At 44.1% G+C, this 19,274-nt stretch overlaps 1 protein-coding gene across 4 annotated transcripts in view; it reads right to left on the reverse strand.

The window, feature by feature from the left end:
- The window catches only part of TUFT1 (tuftelin 1), a 51,765-nt gene that overhangs the window by 15,726 nt on the left and 16,765 nt on the right, over window positions 1-19,274 (reverse strand). For all 4 annotated transcript variants that reach the window (XM_083715950.1, XM_083715949.1, XM_083715952.1 and 1 more), the window contains exons 2-3: window positions 5,093-5,167; window positions 1,617-1,721 (exon numbers count right to left, since the gene is read on the reverse strand). In XM_083715950.1, coding sequence (XP_083572076.1) covers window positions 1,617-1,721; window positions 5,093-5,167 — 180 coding nt within the window. The remainder of the gene's footprint in view (window positions 1-1,616; window positions 1,722-5,092; window positions 5,168-19,274) is intronic.

The raw sequence follows: 19,274 nt of genomic DNA on the forward strand, positions 1-19,274 counted from the left end.
CCCATCAAGCATGGCCAGACACCAGGGATGAGGGGAGTCAGCAGAAAAAAAGACAGTCACGGAACTGACAATTGCACAAAACAAGTGAAAATCCCTGAAACGAGAAGTAATCGACTAGAAATATTCTCTTGTAGAAATAAGCTAAATAATAAAAATCAAAAAGGTTAAGGGGAAAAATTAGAAAAACCTTGCTTTACCTAGGATTATGACACCAGAAGTTTGGGGAGTCCTACCTCTTTTTTGAATTTTGGTCCTTTAAGGTTTATGATTTTTCTATTTCCTTCTGAGGCAACTCAATAGTTTAGTGAAACGAGGTTTGTAGCCGGCATCCCATTAAGGCTTTGTTCAATTTTAGGTTTTTCTAAATTTTTTCCTTAAACTTATTTCTATTATTTAGTTTATTTTTACCAGGGATGACGGGAGCTGGAGTCCAGCAACATCAGGAAGTACGTAGCCTCCTCTGTAAGCTTCACCTACACTGCCTTGTTGCTGAGCTGCAATCCTTCCCCCTAACAGCAAAGATTCTAGTCCTCATGTTTCGAAAAAGAAGCCAGAGCTACAGCACCCGGCTTCCCCTTGCAAAGCATCCTGGGAACTGCGGCTCTGAGAGGGGGCAAACTACAGTTCCCAGGAACCGTTGAGGGGAAGCAAAGGAAGAACGGATTCAAAAACTTCCAGAACAGGCGGAGAAACTTACCGGAGGAATAAGAAATCAAGTTAAAGAACTTTTTATAAAAGAATGGAAATGGTTTGTTGAATATTTACTGATAAATTGTAAACAGATAAGAACATTGGCAGGATTATTGCAATGACCTGCAGTTTTATAAGAGCATATATTTAAAGCAGATGAATAAATGAGCAAATTAAGTGAATTTGGATATGCAAAAGGTATTAAAAATAAATTTAAGGAACCGCGGAAAGAAGGGGAAGGAAGTCAAAGTTATGAAATGTTAAAAGGATTGTGAAATTAGTGAAATGTATAAACCTGAAAAGCATAAATAAAAAAATAAAAATAAAAATAAAATAGAGTCCCTGAGGAGAAGGCAAGTGCTTTAAATCTACACCGTGACCTTAAACAGGAACACGGGAAGCTGTCCTTCTATAGAGCCAGGTCACTGGGGTCTACCTATCTCAGTACTGCCAACACTGGCTGGCAGCGGCTCTCCGGGGTTTCAAGAAGAAACCAACCCCATCTGGAGATATGGGGGGCAGGATTGAACCCAGGACCTTCTGCATGCAAAGCAGGGACTCTCCCCCAGAGCTACACACATTCCCCCTAAAAATGAAGCAAGAGTCCTCATGGTTCTGAGCAAGAGGGCTGCTTTAAGCAGAGGCACCAGAAGTTGCCTCTGCTTAAAGCATCAGGGCATATAGCTCCATACTGCCTACACTGGCTGGCAGCTTCAGGCAGGGTGTCTCTCCCAACCCTGCCCGGAGACGCTGGGGTTTTGCACCTGGCACCTTCTGGTTGCAAAAGCAGCTGCTCTGCCCCCCCCCCGAACTACAAGACCCTCCCTGAAAAGCCGGTTCCTTCCTTCTATTTCTCGCTCACAAACAACACCCTGTCTGCTAAAAATAAAGCCGCGAAAGCCGAGCGCCGGCTGGTCCCAGCTCACCTTGATGATTTCCTCGTCGCCCTCGCTGGACTTGACGTACTCCGACGCCAAGGCGTGGCTGCTGGGGGGCCGGTTGGCCACCATGGCAAAGGCCCTTCCCACCGGCTGAGGGAGACAAAATGAATACTTTGTGTGAGCAGATTCCCTTTTCTGCTTTCCCTCTGGATTTTAGATTGAATTGGTTTTAGAATGCATTTTAATTAACTGATTGGGATTTTATTTTATTATTATTATTATTATTATTATTATTATTATTATTATTATTGTTATTATTATTAATTCATTTTTCAATACAAACAACCATAAAAACCACATACAACAAAAACCACAATAACACTAATAACACAATTTAACAATTCAGATTAGAGTACTGATATACCTATAACTACACCTTCTTAACAATATTTCCCCACCTCTCCTCCCCCTACTTCCCACCACTTTCCGCCTAATAATAATAATAATAATAATTTATTATTTATACCCCGCCCATCTGGCTGAGTTTCCCCAGCCACTCTGGGCGGCTCCCAATCAGTCTTAAAAACAGTACAGCATTACATATTAAAAACTTCCCTGAACAGGGCTGCCTTAAGATGTCTTCTTATCGCTTAATTGATTGTGATCTTATGTAACTGTCGCTCTGAGCCCGGCTTCAGTTGGGGAGGGCAGGATGATGATGATGATTATTATTATTATAGTGGTACCTCGGGTTACATACGCTACAGGTTACAGACGCTTCAGGTTACAGACTCCGCTAACCCAGAATTAGTGCTTCAGGTTAAGAACTTTGCTTCAGGATGAGAACAGAAATCACACGGCTGCCGCGGCAGGAGGCCCCATTAGCTAAAGTGGTGCTTCAAGTTAAAAACTTTGCTTCAGGATGAGAACAGAAATCACACGGCAGCGGCAGCAGGAGGCCCCATTAGCTAAAGTGGTGCTTCAGGTTAAGAACAGTTTCAGGTTAAGTACGGACCTCCGGAACGAATTAAGTACTTAACCTGAGGTACCACATTATTAATTATTATTATTATTATTATTATTATTATTATTATTATTATCATCATCATCATCATCTTAGCAGTGGGAAAGCTCGAAGGGAGGTGGCGAGGGACCCGAGGGCCACACTCCCTCCCTGGGAAGCCTCACCGGGGCCGCACTAAAGGAGGCCCAGATGCAAAAGCAAGGAGGGCAAAGGACTCTCAACTCTGCAAATCAATGAAATGCATGGGAATCTATCTTTAAAAACAATTTCAGATGGCCTCTGGGCAGTTTTCCTTAAAATTATCTTTCAATGGCACTGGACACACACCTTGCAAGAATAAATCCTTCAATGGTGTGCTGGAAAGGCTGTGGAGAGCAAGGTTCCTATTTTCATAACTGGCAGGACTGCACTTTTGGGAAAAGGTGTTTCGTGCGTCCTCCAAAATCACTAAACAGTCCATTTCTCCCAATTTGGCCCTTGCTTTTATTAGATCCGAATCTTAGTCTCGGATGCAAAGAAATAATTTCCTTCTTGCTCATACTGGCATTTGGTCTCCTTCTCTCCCCCCCCCCCCTTTTATTTATGAAAAACAGAGACATTTAAATACCTTCATCATCCCCAGAATGCTTATGGACAGGGTATAGCGACTGAAAACATTTAATGAGCCAATGTGACGGTTAGATATTGACTGAAAACTGTGGCCGACATGGCAGCAATGTGTAATTAAAGCTTATTATTAGGAATATTTTATAATGCGGCAACAACAGACAAAGTTTTATTGCAACTTTAAATTTTTTAAATATTGCAACTTTAAATTTTTTATTGCAACTTTAAATTTCGTTTGAAGACTATGGTCATGACTTGCTTTAATATTAAGTTTAATAACAATTTTTTAAAAAATACCTCTGCAAATCAGGCAGTTCTCCAGCCCCACAAAACCCAAACAAACCTCCCTCTCCTCATTACCATGTGCGCAGCCTGAGAGTCATTTTGGACTCACCGCTGTCCGTGGAGGCGCAGGTCAATTCTATGTCCAGGGCAGCTGTCTACCAGCTCCATCTGGTACACAGGATGAGACCCTCCCTGCCCGCAGAGTGTCTCACCAGAGTGGTGCATGCTCTAGTTATCTCCCGCTTGGACTACTGCCATGTGCTCTACGTGGGGCTGCCTTTGAAGGTGACCCGGAAACTACAACTAATCCAGAATGGGGCAGCCAGACTGGTGACTGGGAGCGGCCGCCGAGACCACATAACACAGGTCTTGAAAGACCTACACTGGCTCCCAGCACATTTCCAAGCACAATTCAAAGTGTTGGGGCTGACCTTGAAAGCACTAAACGGCCCAGAATACCTGAAGGAGCGTCTCCACCCCCATCGTTCAGCCCGGACACGGAGGTCCAGCGCCGAGGGCCTTCTGGTGGTTCCCTCCCTGCGAGAAGCCAAGTTACAGGGAACCAGGCAGAGGGCCTTCTCGGTGGTGGCGCCCGCCCTGTGGAACACCCTCCCACCAGACATCAAAGAGAAAAACTAGCAGACTTTTAGAAGACATCTGAAGGCAGCCCTGTTTGAGGAATCTTTTAATGCTTAATAGGTTATTGTATTTTAGTGTTCTGTTGGAATCCACCCAGAGTGGCTGGGAAAACCTAAATCGCTCCCCATAACGAGGACCTGGACATTGTCTTTTATGCCACATTTAACAAACATGGCTTCTTCCTAAAAGAACCTGGGCAGAGCCGGATTTACGTATAAGCTAAACAAGCTATCGCTTAGGGCCCTACTCTCTTGCCCCCCCCCATATACTTCTTAATTGCATTTCACTATTAATATACTGTATTTTTCTGTGTATAACACGCTCCGTGTATCAGACACTCCCTATTTGGGGGTCTCAAAATTAAGAAAATGGGGGCAGGTTGCCCCTGCATATAACACTACCCCTCCTTTTTAACATTATTTTTTAGTAAAAAAAAAATCTAGTCTTATACACAGAAAAGTACGATACTTCTTCTTTATTGTATTTCAGTTCAACAATTACTTTGATAAAATACATATTTTGTGATGTGCAAATGGCTTTAGATACCTATTAGGCCCATCAATTTCCATATAGCATGTATTCAACACAAAAAACAGCGACAATTTGTTGTTGACAAAGGACAGCTGGACATAGAAAGAGCCCCATTACTTTCAGCAGCTCAGGAACTCATCAAACCTAAATCCGGCCCTGATCCTGGGAACTGTAGCATTTTAAGGGTGCTGAGATTGTGAGAAGACCCCCCCGCCATTCCCGTCACACGGCTGCAGTTCTCAAAATTTCCTAGGAAGGAAGGTTCAGTCAAGCTGCTGAGAATTGCAGCTTCTCTATAAGGGGAACTGGGGGGGGGGGGTGTCTCCTGACAAATCTGAGCACCCGCAACAAACTACAGCTCCCAGGATTCTTTGGGGGCAGCCGTGGCTGCTAAAATAGTATAGCAGACGGGGCCTTATTCACACCAGCCACTCACTTTTTGTTTTCCTTGGTCGCGCCTGTCCCCAGGGAGGTCATTCTGGAGGGTCAGCCGTAGTATTTTCACACTGTCCTGGAAAAGAAGACGGCAAAGGAGACACACTCAAGACTTTGGCTTAGCAACATTTGCCACTATTTGCAAATTGCATCCCAAAGCAATCTCTAATGTAACAGCCGCAGAAAGGTTGTCATTCAAGGCGCTGTCGTCGATTTCGTTCGTGGATCGCTTCTCACGAGGCATCCCAAATTTGCGGCATGATCAAAACATATTCAACCGTTATAAAGAACTGCACATGCAGTCTATAAAATGTGTACCCGTATTTTTCGCACCAGACCACAAGACGCACCTAGTTTTTGGAGGAGGTAAACAAGAAAAAAATATTCTGGATCTCAGAAGCCAGAACAGCAAGAGGGATCGCTGCGCAGTGAAAGCAGCAATCCCTCTTGCTGTTCTGGCTTCTGGGATAGCTGCGCAGCCTGCATTCACTCCATAAGATGCACACACATTTCCTCTTACTTTTTAGGAGGGAAAAAGTGAGTCTTATAGAGCAAAAAATACGGTATATACAGGTGAAACTCAAAAAATTAGAATATCATGGGAAAGTTCTTTATTTCAGTAATTCAACTTAAAAGGCAAAACTAATATATGAGATTGACTCATGACATGCAAAGAGAGAGATGCTTCTACTTCTCAGAGGTCCAATCTTGCTCGATTTGCCATCCTTGTTTTGCTGATTTCCTTGAATATTCTAATTTTCTGAGATTGTTAATTTGGGGTTTTCATAAGGTGTACGCCGTGATCATCGCAATGATAACAAATCAAGGCTTGACATATCTCGCTTTGCATGTCACAAGTCGATCTCATATATTAGTTTCACCTTTCAAGCTGGATTACGGAAATAAAGGAACTTTCCCACGATATTCACATTTTTCGAGTTTCAAGAACAACCCAAGGCTTAACATGTCTCGCTTTGCATGTCACGAGTCTATCTCATATATGAGTTTCACTTTTGAAGCTGAATTAGTGAAAGAAAGGAACTTTTCCACGATATTCTAATTTTTCGAGTTTCACCTGTATATCCTAAAACACAGTCTCAACATAACGGCAGTTGCTTGAAATCAACTTGGACCCATCTAAGAGAGAAGGAAACTGGGATAGAGATTTTAGAAGGCTGTCGAAAGAGGAACTTCTTAAACAGGTGCCAAAAAGACGAGAGAGAAGGCGCCTGTCTGATACATGCAGTGGGAGGGAGTTCCGAAGGCTAGGGGTCACCACACGGGAGCCTGGTTCTGCCATGGGGTGAAGCAGATCTCCTGATCTCAGGGCTCAGCCAAAGGCTTCATGGGATGGGTTGATTTTACAGAAGGATCTGAAAGAGGGGAAATGAAGCGCCGTCTATCAGCTGAAGAGATTCTTCCAAAAAGGCACTATTATGAACAAACCCTAGACAGCATCTTAAAAAGCAGAGACATCACCTTGCCAACAAAGGTCTGTATAGTTAAAGCTATGGTTTTCCAGTAGTGATGTACAGAAGTGAGAGCTGGACCATAAAGAAGGCTGATCGCCGAAGAATGGATGCTTTTGAATTCTGGTGCTGGAGGAGACTCTGGAGAGTCCCATGGACTGCAAGAAGATCCAACCTCTCCATTCTGAAGGAAATCAGCCCTGAGTGCTCCCTGGAAGGACAGATCCTGAAGCTGAGGCTCCAAGACTTTGGCCACCTCATGAGAAGAGAAGACTCCCTGGAAAAGACCCTGATGTTGGGAAAGATGGAGGGCATAAGAAGAAGGGGACAGCAGAGGACGAGATGGTGGGACAGTGTTCTCGAAGCTACCAGCCTGAGTTTGACCAAACTGCGGGAGGCAGTGGAAGACAGAAGTGCCTGGCCTGCTCAGGTCCAGGGGGTCACGAAGAGTCGTACACGACTAAACGACTAAACAACAACAACATGAACAAAGAACAGCTTTGGGCGACTAGCAATTCGTAGCGAACAGCCAGAGGTGGTAGAGAACAACTACTCTGCATGCAGAGGGTCCCGTTTAAACTACCCCTGTGTTCAGAACCATGAGGACTGGAGCCTTGATTTGTTTTTGGAGAAGGTGGCTCAGGGGCAGAGCGGCTGTTTTGCATGCACAAGGTCCCAGCTTCCATCGCTGGCATCTCCAGGAATGGCTGGGGACCGGTTCTCCTGGCCTGAAACCCTGGCAAGCAGCTGCCAGCCAGTGCAGTCTGCACTGAACTAGAGGGACCACAAGTCTGGGTCTGCAGAAGACAGCTTCCTGTAAGCCCCCCAAACCCTCCCAGGCCTCAGGCTGGCTCTGCAGGAATCAATGCAAGGTTCTGCCCGAGAGACAGGCACTCGTTTTTAATTCATGGGAGACAGTTGGCGCGGAGAATTCGTTTCCGCCTCCCCGCGCTGCGTAAAGAGCTAAACATGCAGGTTTCCCTTTTCTCCTTCTGCCCCTAGCCAAACTTGTTCAGCAACTTGTTCTCAGCCTTGTAAACAAGCGTGAAAATAGACTTATTTTAGCCACACAGAGAGAGAGAAAGAGAGAGCGCGTGCCAAACATCAGGGCTCTGAGACACGGCAAAAGCGAGGCTCTTATGGTGTCTTCTCCCCCTGCGAAGTCGTCCACTGCGTTCAGTAGCTGTGCACACGTCCAACAAACTCAGGGCGAACGTTTTGACGGCAAACGGCAGCCCACGGCAAAGGATGATGGGAGCAGAGTTGGAAACTCAGATCTGTATTTAGCCCAACGGCTCCTTAAACCAGGCGTACGGCCACCATAACGGAATGCCAAATGGCCATTTTGGGGCGAGACGGCTTCCAAGTCATGTTTTTCAACGTGACTTCTCGGCTCCTGAAATTCATTCCGACTGTGCAGATAAAACGTAACGGGAATAATTCTACAGGACGTGTTGCTAATGTGTGGAAACAGTCAAGATCATGGGCAGGCAAACTAAGGCCCGGGGGCCGGATCCGGCCCAATCGCCTTCTCAATCCAGCCTGCGGATGGTCCAGGAATCAGCGTGTTTTCACATGAGTAGAATGTGTCCTTTTATTTAAAATGCATCTCTGGGTTATTTGTGGGGCATAGGAATTCGTTCATTTTTATTTTTTTTCAAAATATAGTCCGGCCCCCCACAAAGTCTGAGGGACAGTGGACCGGCCCCCTGCTGAAAATGTTTGCTGAGCCCTGGTCAAAATCCAAGGATCCCCAGACGTGCAACTCCAGGTGGCGGGCAGGCAGGTGCCTGGTGAATTTCGAGCGCTGGATGGGAGCTGTAGTCGGAAATCACCTGAAAGGCATCATAGAAATGTGGAGTTGGATGGGACCCCAGACAATGCAGGAATCTCAAAGATTAGCCTCAACCAGAGCCAGGGCCTTTTCAGTACTGGCTCCTGCCTGGTGGAACACTCTGCCTCATGAGACCAGGGCCCTGCAGGATCTGATTTCTTTCCGCAGGGCCTGTAAGACAGAGTTGTTCCGCCTGGCCTTTGGCTTGGAATCAACTTGATCCCCTTCCCCTCTTTCCTTTTTCCTTTCTTCTTCTGTGATGGAACTCCTATTTGGGGACTTCCTTGGCTTTTTTCTGGCCCACGTAGGACCAGTCTGGATAGCTAGCCTTGGTGAAGACTTGACATTTTCATCCCCAAAAAAGTTTTTGAGTTTCTGCTGAAATGAGGCTGCATTTTAATGTTGCATTTTAATCTTGTTTTTAAGTTATTATTATTTATTATTAAATCCTACATGACAGGTGGCCTAGGCCTGGATTACTGGAGAACCACCCTACGTTCAGACACCCACTCAATGTCCTGAACGCATTTTACGAAATGGAGTGACACGGAAGGGGTGTGTGCAACAGTCAGTGTCACACAACACCTGACACAGGGCCTCTCTCGACAAATTTGCACGCCATCTGAGAGCACACTGTTGCTTTTCCTTCCTGCTGTTGGTCTCCTCGTGAGCAGATTGCTTGAGTGTTGTAGCTGCTGGCGCAAGCCAAGATCCTTCTGCCGTTTAGCTAATTAACATGGCGCTATCGGCACGCGGACAAGTACGGCGCGATCAGCAAAGCATGAGCATAATGTCCAGGGAAGGAAAAGCACCCGCCAACCTCAGCACATCACACCTCTGTGGAACTGCACACACCTGTTTAGGATACCCGTGACCCCACCTGGACGCCCAGGGGGCCACAATTAGGACCGACCCACGTTCCCCGTGCTTTAATCGCCAGCAATTTGTACGTGTGCCGCCAGCCCTTGACCGCCCAATTCCAGTTGAGAGGGAGGGCGTTCCAGAAGCTGTTTCGAGAGCACGTCTTTCAACATGACACAGAAACGAGGACCTTAATTACCTGGCGGGCAAAAGGCTCTGGCAAAGCCTATTAAAGTCACAGTCGTCATCTTGTTTGCAGTTTTTTTAAAAACCAAACACCATTCCAGCACCACGTTGGCAGGCGACCAAGAGTTTGGGCCAACCTGGGGCGATTTGTGGCACAAGGGCAAGGCATCCTCCGCCCACCTCTGACATTTTGGGGCTTTTCCCCCTTGTTCTGGGTCTGTCCCAACTCTCAATTATGACATCAAGGGCTTATGAAGCAAGAATCGGGAACAAACCGGGACGGCAACATTTTTTAGGCAAACTCGGAGCAGGATCTCCGCAATGTGTCATTCCACATCCAGGACAACCCAGCTGCTGCTCCAGAGGTGCAGGATCTGCCCTGAACAAACGCGCTCACATTTGCAAGAAGACATTTGCCTTATTTTTGGGGCGGGGGAGAATTCAGCTGGAGATAGCAAGCAGGGTAGAAGAGATTGCACCACATCTACCTGCATCGTGGCTGGAAAGGAATTCGACCCAGAGAATACGGTCAGTATTCTGCTTTCAGTTTGCTCACAATACGTTCCCTCTGCGCTGAAAAGAACACGCCTGGCCTAACGTAAGGGCTTTATCATTTACGTAATGTAATTACGCAAGTTATGAGGTTTCGCCACAGCAGAGAGTGAGACGCACAACGTAGCTTTTGGCAGAAGGCAAACTGCAGGGGAACAGAAATGGCGCCACGTGCAACCACTACAGGGCAGAGCAGAAAATGCTTTCCTGCTTCCCGAATCAAAGCCTGCAGAGCTGCAGAACCAAAACAAAAAATATAAACAGGCTCGTTCTGTTATCCAGGAGCATGCAAAACGCACACATAATATGATAGTGAGCTCCAAATTCTGATCTCAGAGAATTTCAGCTTTTAAAAACACATACACACAAACAAGGTTGTAGTCCTCATTATGCACAGATGAACTTGGAAGAATGCAGGTGGTGCCTGCGGGAATCACCAAAACAAAGAGGGTGGCTGGAATATCGGCCCTCGTCTGAAACAACGCCGTCATCCCCCACTTTTTTTCCATCTCCTTTGGGCTAATGCCTAGGTCAGAGGTTCTCAAACTTTGCTTTCCTGCCATGGGCCACATTAAAATTGCCAAGAGTCCTGCGGGGTAAACGGCGTAATTATTTTTTTTCTGCCCATGGTAGCATTTGCAATTCTTTTTAACCTGCATTTTTATTGCTTCTTTTAGTTCTTACACATTGTACTCTATCATGTCACGATCCGAATTCCACAGGATTCAAGCCATAATACGGCAACGTAAGAAACGGAAGCAGCAATAAAAATACAATTAGAAGCCAATTTGAATCTCTGCTGCTATATGAATATTTGATATTGGGGGGGGGGGGGCGTTCTCCTAACAAGCAGCCTAAACTACCACGACCAGAATTTGTTCCACGTGATATCATAGTGCTTCAAATACATGGTGTGAATGTGGCCATACACAACTCACAAATAAAAGCTGCATTTCTGCGCCTACAGTAGGCTTCCCCAATCTGGTGCCTGCAAAATGGATGCTGCTGGGACTCCAACTCCCATCATCCATTGCTGGTGCTGCCAGTGGATGATGGGAGTCGTAGTCCAACACTTCAGGGGGGCATGATCTAATGGTTTCTTCAACTTGGAGTTGTTGCTGAATTACAATGCCCACTAACATATGGTCGAAATTTGCTGATGTAAAGAATGCTGTTATCTCCAGGAGATTCGACTAATTGCAGATTTTCTTCCAGCGGCTGACTACCTTTTCCCTGTTTGGGTCACTGGCTCCAGTTCCTGAAATAGGAGGATTTGTGGCAGAGATCTACCAGCCCCACCAAGAATTCTGAAGGCGTGGCAGGTCAACCGAAGCGGTTATTAACCTGGTCTCTATAGCAGCCATCACCACGCAAACACAAAATACACAGGTGAGATTCTGCAATCGCCCCATATATGGTAAGGGGGGGGGCAGAACCTCACAGATCGGCTGAGTGTTTCAGGAAATGAGTCACTGCATTCACCAATATCAAGGTGGGAAAGCCCCTAGGGAAATTATATATCCACACACACACACACACACACACACACACACACGCAAAAAGAAAACCAGCCCAGAAAATGCAAATCAAGGTGTAGAAGTTAATATTTTGTTAACGGTCAATGAGCTTGCTCTATGTAAACAGCCTAAGCACGGAATTTTTCCTTCACATCCAAGGTGAATCTTATGCTTGTATATTTTGGAAGCATGCCGAGAACACTTTAAGGGTCATGGCCTCCCCCCCCCCCCACTCCTGAGAGAATCCTGGGAGCTGTAGAACTACAATTCCCAGCACCCTGAAACCCTACAGTTCCCAGGAAAAACGCGCAAACCCAGGTGTAAGTTCTTAGCTGCAAATTCTTCTAGGTGGCCAGCCTGGATGGGAAAGGAGAGCAGGCACAGAAGTGGATAATCCTGCCGCTGCTCAACAGATTCCAAACAAGACAGTCCCTACCTCAATATTTTTATTTTAAAAAAAGACACACAAGGGAAAAGGGACAGGGAGGGAAGAGGAAAACTCAAGCACCTATTTCTCAACAGGTGTTCCTGTAATGACCAAATGCTGGCGTAGCTCAGGGGCAGGAGGTGCCTAAGGGAACAGGGTCTCCAGAAAAGATGATGAGACGTGCCCTATTGATTCCCAACTCTCCCACTGACACAGCCTGATGGAATGGCTTTCCCCAATGAAATATGGGGGGAGAGGAGACTGGATGGAGCTGGTCTGCCACAGCAGAGGCAATGGAGGGAGCTCTGCTTCACAGATGTGGTCCAAAACCTGTGGACCAGGTTGGGGGTGGTTGCTGTGGTCAGTCGGTCAATTTTCTATTTTATTTCTTGGCTAGGGAAATGCCCGACCTTAAAGCAATTAAGGTTCATCCAGTTCAGAAATCATGCAAACATTGGCAGTTGCTGGAGATCTGCACCGTCTGTGGACTCGAGACTCTGAAAAACAACCCCTTAGCCTTTTTGCACAAAGAGGCATCGCAAAATCAATTTTGCAACTGAAAAGAGCATCTAGAACAGCACTAATTACATCTAGCAGGGGCTGTGGGTGGGTGGTCTTCGTCACAGCGGCACGCAGATTTCCCCAGGTTTTCAGAGCATCAGTTCCCAATGCATCTCCATTCACCTTTGCTGTCCACCGCTCAGCCAGATTCCTCTTTTTAAAACCTCAAAAGGCATTATGTGCTGTGTCAGGAGAGCTGTGACACGCATCTGGATCCGTCACTTCAAGCCGAGGTGCGATCAGCTGAACGAAATTGCAGCTAAGCCTCGCGGCTCTCTCCTGAGAAATAAATGACTGAACGAGCAACACGCCACAATTTAAGTCCCAGGAGATGTCTTGATTACGCAAATGCGATTCTCCCGAGTCTCCGGCACAATTACCCACTCGGCAAGGGGCATGTTAAATGTCGCAGAAAGATTACAGTCCCATTTTCCACGCCGGGTTATAATTATCTTTACATTCCTCACTCTATCAGAACCCATTTGCGAGCGACGTTTATGAGAAACATGAGGTCAGAGCGATAGGTATTTTTCAAGACACTAATGAGCAAGAAACACATAAACCAAACCCCTATTTGTAGTTTTCCCCCCAAGGTTAAGAGGAATGGTGTCTTAAAACAGCCGTGGGGGTGGTCACTTACGCTGAGTAAGGCTGCCTACAGATAACGAGTCTTACTCATTTTTTGAAAACCACTTGGAGGCTTTTTACAATCAAGGTTTGTATAAATTTCATTAAATAAATAAATGTATTTACTTCTTCTCTAAGACGGGAACTAATAACAGGGTGGTAATGGGAGGGTGGTGTCTTAACTGCGGTGGCTCCCTGGGGGGAGAAGGAGCAGTCAGGTGTAGAATGAGAGTCAGACTAGGTTCAGAGTTCAAATCTCAACTCAAGTCACAAAGCTCAATGGATCAAGGTGATTAGGCTGAGAGGGAGGGACTGGCCCACATTTACCGTATTTTTCCATCTATAAGATGCCCCGCTTTTTGGGGGGGTGGAAGGATGTATCCGTGTATAAGAGGCCCCCCAATTTTTGACATTATTTTCTAGCGAAAAAACCTAGTCTTATACACGGAAAAATAAGGTAATTAAGTGGAGATTTTGAAGCAGGTGATATTTTCCAACGCTCATCAATTAAAAAGGCACTAATTGACATATTTTAACCAATGTGGTGCACTGCTGTATACTGGTCATGAAGACGCGGGTTCCAAATTCTATTGTATGAACCTTAAGTCGGTCACACAGTCCTACCTCACAGGGATGTTGGTAGGATAAGATGAGACCACGTACGCAGCCTTGGGAAAACTGGAGGAAGGACAGGTGAAATAAAATTTAAAAAAATAACAGCCGCCACCTGATAAGATGTGAACAGAAGAAAAAGTTTTGTGGCCTCCTTTACAAGTCTGTTGAAAAAGCCTTCACATTTTCTCTTCAGCAGGGCTTAGAGCCCAGTCAGAAGTCTTTCCCACAATACTCCAATTTGAGGTGGGCTAACTGGAGATACTGGGCATTGAACTTGGAAAGAGAGGCAAGTTACTAGTCCTCAGTGTGCTTAATCACTAGTATCCACCCAGGTAGGATATTAGCCACAAAATTCCTCTGGGTTTGTTGTTGTTGCTGCTGTTGTGTCATCAACCTACATCACAAACTTCCGACTCCCAAACGCAAGCACGTTATGTATTTGATAATAACTAACTCCCAACTGCAAGCATGTTACGTATTTGGTAATAACTAACATTTATATAGGAGTCCAGCTAGCCAGGCTCTTGTGATCCAGGATGTAATTGCAGAAAGGCCACAGGCACCTAGTGGACAGCGACTATGACGTCACCGCTAAGGCACCCTCGGTTGCTAGAACGTGGATACATTCACACAGTAACCACAAAACTGGCTCATCCCAAAACAAGAGATAGGGAAAGGTAAAGGGACCCCTGACCATTAGGTCCAGCCGTGGACGACTCTGGGGTTGCGGCGCTCATCTTGCTGTACAGCTTCCGGGTCATGTGGCCAGCAGGACTAAGCCGCTTCGGGTGAAACCAGAGCAGCGCACGGAAACGCTGTTTACCTTCCCATCAGAGTGGTACCTTTTAATCTACTTGCACTTTGACGTGCTTTCGAACTGCTACGTTGGCAGAAGCGGGGACTGAGCCACGGGAGCTCATTCCGGAACGGGGATTCGAACCACCGACCTTCTGATCGGCAAGTCCTAGGCTCTGTGGTTTAACCCACAGCGCCATCTTATAACAAGTTTGGGATGGGCTTAGCACACAACTGAAGAAAATAAGAATTGTCAAAACAGTCACTTTCCTCAAGAACTCAAGCTGGGGGAGGTTGGGAGAAGAGGTTTATAAATCCACCCTGCAGAGACAAGGAATGCTATTGTTATGACACTGCCTAGGAATTTTAAAATACCTCGTTGGAGTTCTGAGATGCCGCAGCTGCATTCAGTGGCAGTTTAGCTTTAATTTCCACCTTAATCATTACTTGTAAGAGAGGGGGGCATTTGCAAGACTGTTAACTCGGGAAAACTTCAGTGACAAAATTCAGTGGCCTACGGTTCTTTACCGCCATTTAAAATTCAGCGCGATGTGGCGGTAAACTGATTTTTAAAAGGCCAGAGTTTTCTAACGCAAGGCATTGCAATGTAAATGGAATGCTGGAAATCAAGGTGTCAGCGCTACAATTTATGACCAGGAAAACTAGCACACACAAAAAGCCCACACCTGAATGTAACCCATGTCTTGCAAACTAATTTCTTTTAAAAAAGATACTGTTTTCCAAATGAAATCTGAGTCACAAAGACGCCATTTCAGAAGTCTGTGATAAGCCAGGAGTTCACATTCATAACCCTGCCTAATAAGAACAGAGGGTCACAGTAGATTAAAAAAACAGGTAACTTTCCTTTTCAATGATCACACAATATCCCTGGCAAAACACCTTTTTTTTTTTAGGAGTGGGCAGGGAACGACCATTGTTGGGGCAGGGAGATTTGAGTTGCATCCTAGCTAAGCATTCCAGTTGTTTATTTACATTATGTTATTACACTTATTAGTCTTTTTAAAAAACAAACAAACAAACAAACACAAAGCCAACTCAAAAGCAACAAGCGAACATTAAAACCAGCATAAAACAAAACAAAAAGACAATTGTGTTTTTAAAAGGCAGGATTAAAAGATCCCACCCAATCAAGGAGCCTACAGATAAGGAAAGCCGAAGGCCTTGCAGAAAGGTAAAAGGTTTTCCTAAAGGTGAGCAATGATGGGGATCAGGTAAGCATCCCTGTTTCTAAGCAGAAGAGACGGTTTCCCCCCTTTGACCTTTTCTTACTCTCTCAGCAGCATATATATATATGCTAAAATCCACTCAGAAGCCTTCCTCCTTCGGCTTAAAATTAAGTTTTGTACACCAGCCAGCTGACCACTTAAATGCTGTCATTCCGCCAGCAGTCCAATATTCTATGAGGCTTGACAAAGTGGACGGCTGTCTACTTAGCAAAAACAGCCTTTGTTTCAGGTTTGTTTTTTAAAAAATGCTTGCTGTTACGTTTGCTTTATTTGGCTTAATAGCCTTTCTTAAAAAATGGACTTGAAGCAGATTCTGTGTTCCAGGATTAAATAAAAAGCGTGTGTCGTGATCTGTTTGTTTATTGGGAGCCTTAGGGAGTGTTGTGCAAAGTTGGAACATTAAATTAAAAAGGAGCTTCTAAACCAGAGTTAGCTACCGTACTTTGTTTTTGTGTTCCGCCTACCTGCTAAGCCTGCTGATTATTTAAACTTTAAACGATTAAAATCACATTTCTGTTCCAACACAAATAAATTGCAAAATGCTTCACTGTTACTTGACTGGTCAAATGGATAAATCTTTCTTTTCTGCTGGGTCAAATGCCCAAATTTTTATCCAAGCGACAACTACTCATTAAAGAAAGGGGGGGAAACTCTCCTTGTTGTTGTTACAGATAGGTAGCCGTGTTGGTCTGCCATAGTCAAAACAAAAAAAATTCCTTCCAGTAGCACCTTAAAGACCAACTAAGTCAGTTCTTGGTATGAGCTTTCGTGTGCATGCACACTTCTTCAGATACACACTTCTGAAGAAGTGTGCATGCACACGAAAGCTCGTACCAAGAACTGACTTAGTTGGTCTTTAAGGTGCTACTGGAAGGAATTTTTTTTTTGTTTCTCCTTGTTGTTGTTTTACTTTTTTAAAATGCCAAGTCCCAGACAAGGAATGAGCAGTAAATTAAGTCAAGGACAAGGCTGGGAAGGAGAAACTCATTATCTTGGCCTTTTAAGGTGAAGGATGTGATTTGCAAGATGGTCAAAGTTCATGCTTTGATTCAGCAATTTCAAGAATTTGGGTGGGCAGAGGAATTTGCAAAACCAGATAAGAAAACAGCAGAGAAAGAACAAGATAAGGAAGAAGACAGAGAGACAAATCAGGTGAACTACAATACCCTACCTATCTCTCTAAGGAGAGTAAACACAGGTAAATTTAGCTATTGAGTCAGACCCACCTGGGCAGTTTACAAATCTGTGTACCAGAGGTTTTATTTACAATTAAGTGGCACGTAAATTCTGTTAAATAAATACTGGTAAATTAACAAACACAACAGACACCCACTCTGTTTTGCAAAAGTGCAAGACATTAACATCCGCCTGAACTTGCATTATTTTTTTTTTCAAAAATATGTTCCCACCATCCATCCTTTCAACTCCTACCCCACCTCCCTTCCCCCAAAAAGGCCTATTTCAGGAATATCTCATTAATTTGCCCTCCTCATCTCCCAGCGGAGACATCAGATGAGCAACCATTTTCAGCAGCAAGGAGTGGCATCATCATGTCATCAGTGCCAAAAAGGTTGGACGTGTCAAAACAGCCAACCTGCAATTCCTTCAGATAACAGTTTTAAATCATGTTTGACTTTCCGCTGCTTCTCGGAGAAACGAGACTCATTCCTAAGAGTCTGTGACCATAAGGAGGAGGATTACCAGGAAGAATGGACGAAATTTAAAGACTGTTTAGTAAAATATGTTAAACTAAATTGTTAAACTTTAGTAAAATAAGTTAAACTAATTGGAGAAGCTTGCAAATAACAGATAGGACATAATCAGATAATAGGATGAATTAATATGTTTAATACAGAGTTGGAAAGGAAAATAAAAAATATTTTAAGTGACTAAGTTAACTTTATAAGAATAGTGGTTTTGGAAAACCGTTAAAATGATATACACTGAAATTCAAGCAGGGGGATATGAGGAAGTCACTCAACAATGTTACCAAGTTTGGTTTAAATACGGTTGAGATCTATGTTTGTTTTTCTATTTGTGTGTCTGTTTAAAAAAAATTTTGGAAAATTAATCAAATTTTTTGGGGGGAAAGAAAAGAAACGAGACTCATTCCTGCATCTCACAGTACAAAACACTCCAATCAAAGACCACGCAACCCCATTGGAAGCCCCCCCAAAATAGTAAGATGTTGGAAAACCTGTAGGGACTCCCCAGGTAGCAGGCCAAGCCCCAGTCGCTGACTCCCAGACTCCTACAACTAAATCTACCCTGGGATTTAAAGAGTCACAGGGATCCTGCTTTAAGAATTTTATTGGGGGGGGGGAGTGGGAGATGGGACAACCCCAAACTCACCAGAGAGAGATGATCACTGGGCAGCCTTCACAAGCGAGAGGTAATGTGGGAGAGTCCCTAAAACAGGGTGGGTCTGATTTAAATCATGATTTAAATCACTAGTCAGTAAGACTCCTTTTTTTACATAAAGACTCATTCTTGCTGGTATAATCTTAATAATTACAACTAGATGAAGTATCCTTTTTGGAATAATAAATTTCCAGAGTGGTTTTTACAGTGATATCAAAAATCACTGATTTGGTTATACTATTAGAAATACATAGACAGATAATTATGAAATTATTGTGAGGTTCAAGAAGTGAACTGTTTATATTTGGACAACTTTTCTGCTGTACTTTATTGGAAAGGAGAAAAATAATCATTTACTTAATAACAATTTAAACAACTTATTTAACTAAAGCAATAACATTGTAGCATATGTATCCATGTTTGTTAACTTAAAACAAATCCTTATTTCCTGATGAACAGCCTTTGGACTATAATGTAACCTAAATAGAAAACTACCTTTAGAAAGAGTTTTCCTCCAAAAGCATTTTATTTTAAAAATTCTATTTAAATTTTAAAAAGTCTATATATTTTTTGAAACAATCATTGATTTTTATCCACCCTGCCCTAAAGTAAGTCCTAGAAGGAAAGAGTCCTTTAGTAACTGCAACCTCACAAACCTATGGAAATAGACGTCACCGCCAGGCTACCTCATACAACAAAAATCACTATGACAAAAGGGAAAACACAACTGCGGTGAACATTGGTAATCCTCACAAACTCATCAGGTGGCCTGAGGGAAGTCATTTTCTCCTGGCCTCTATTTCCCCCATTGCCATCTGCAAAATGGGCACACAAAAGATCTCCTTCCTCGCTTCCAAGGGTCAATGTTATGGCCAAACTTTTTGTGGAATCCTTCTTCAACTGACGCAAGTTCATTATGTCCTAAATCTAGCCACTGCCTTTGACATTTTGCACAGATCACCCTTAAAATAAATACTTCTCAAAACCGTTGAGCCTCTCAAATATCAAGTGTTACAACTCAGAAGTCACCCCAAGAATATTAGTAAAAAATTATATAGCCTTCTCCTTACAAAGGAGCGTATCCTATGTATTTCTTTAAAACATAGTTTGCTTTTCTCCTTTATTTTTTAA

Source organism: Podarcis gaigeae (genome assembly GCF_964106915.1).
Source record: "Podarcis gaigeae genome assembly, chromosome: 16".
In the NCBI taxonomy this organism is placed as follows: Eukaryota; Metazoa; Chordata; class Lepidosauria; order Squamata; family Lacertidae; genus Podarcis; species Podarcis gaigeae.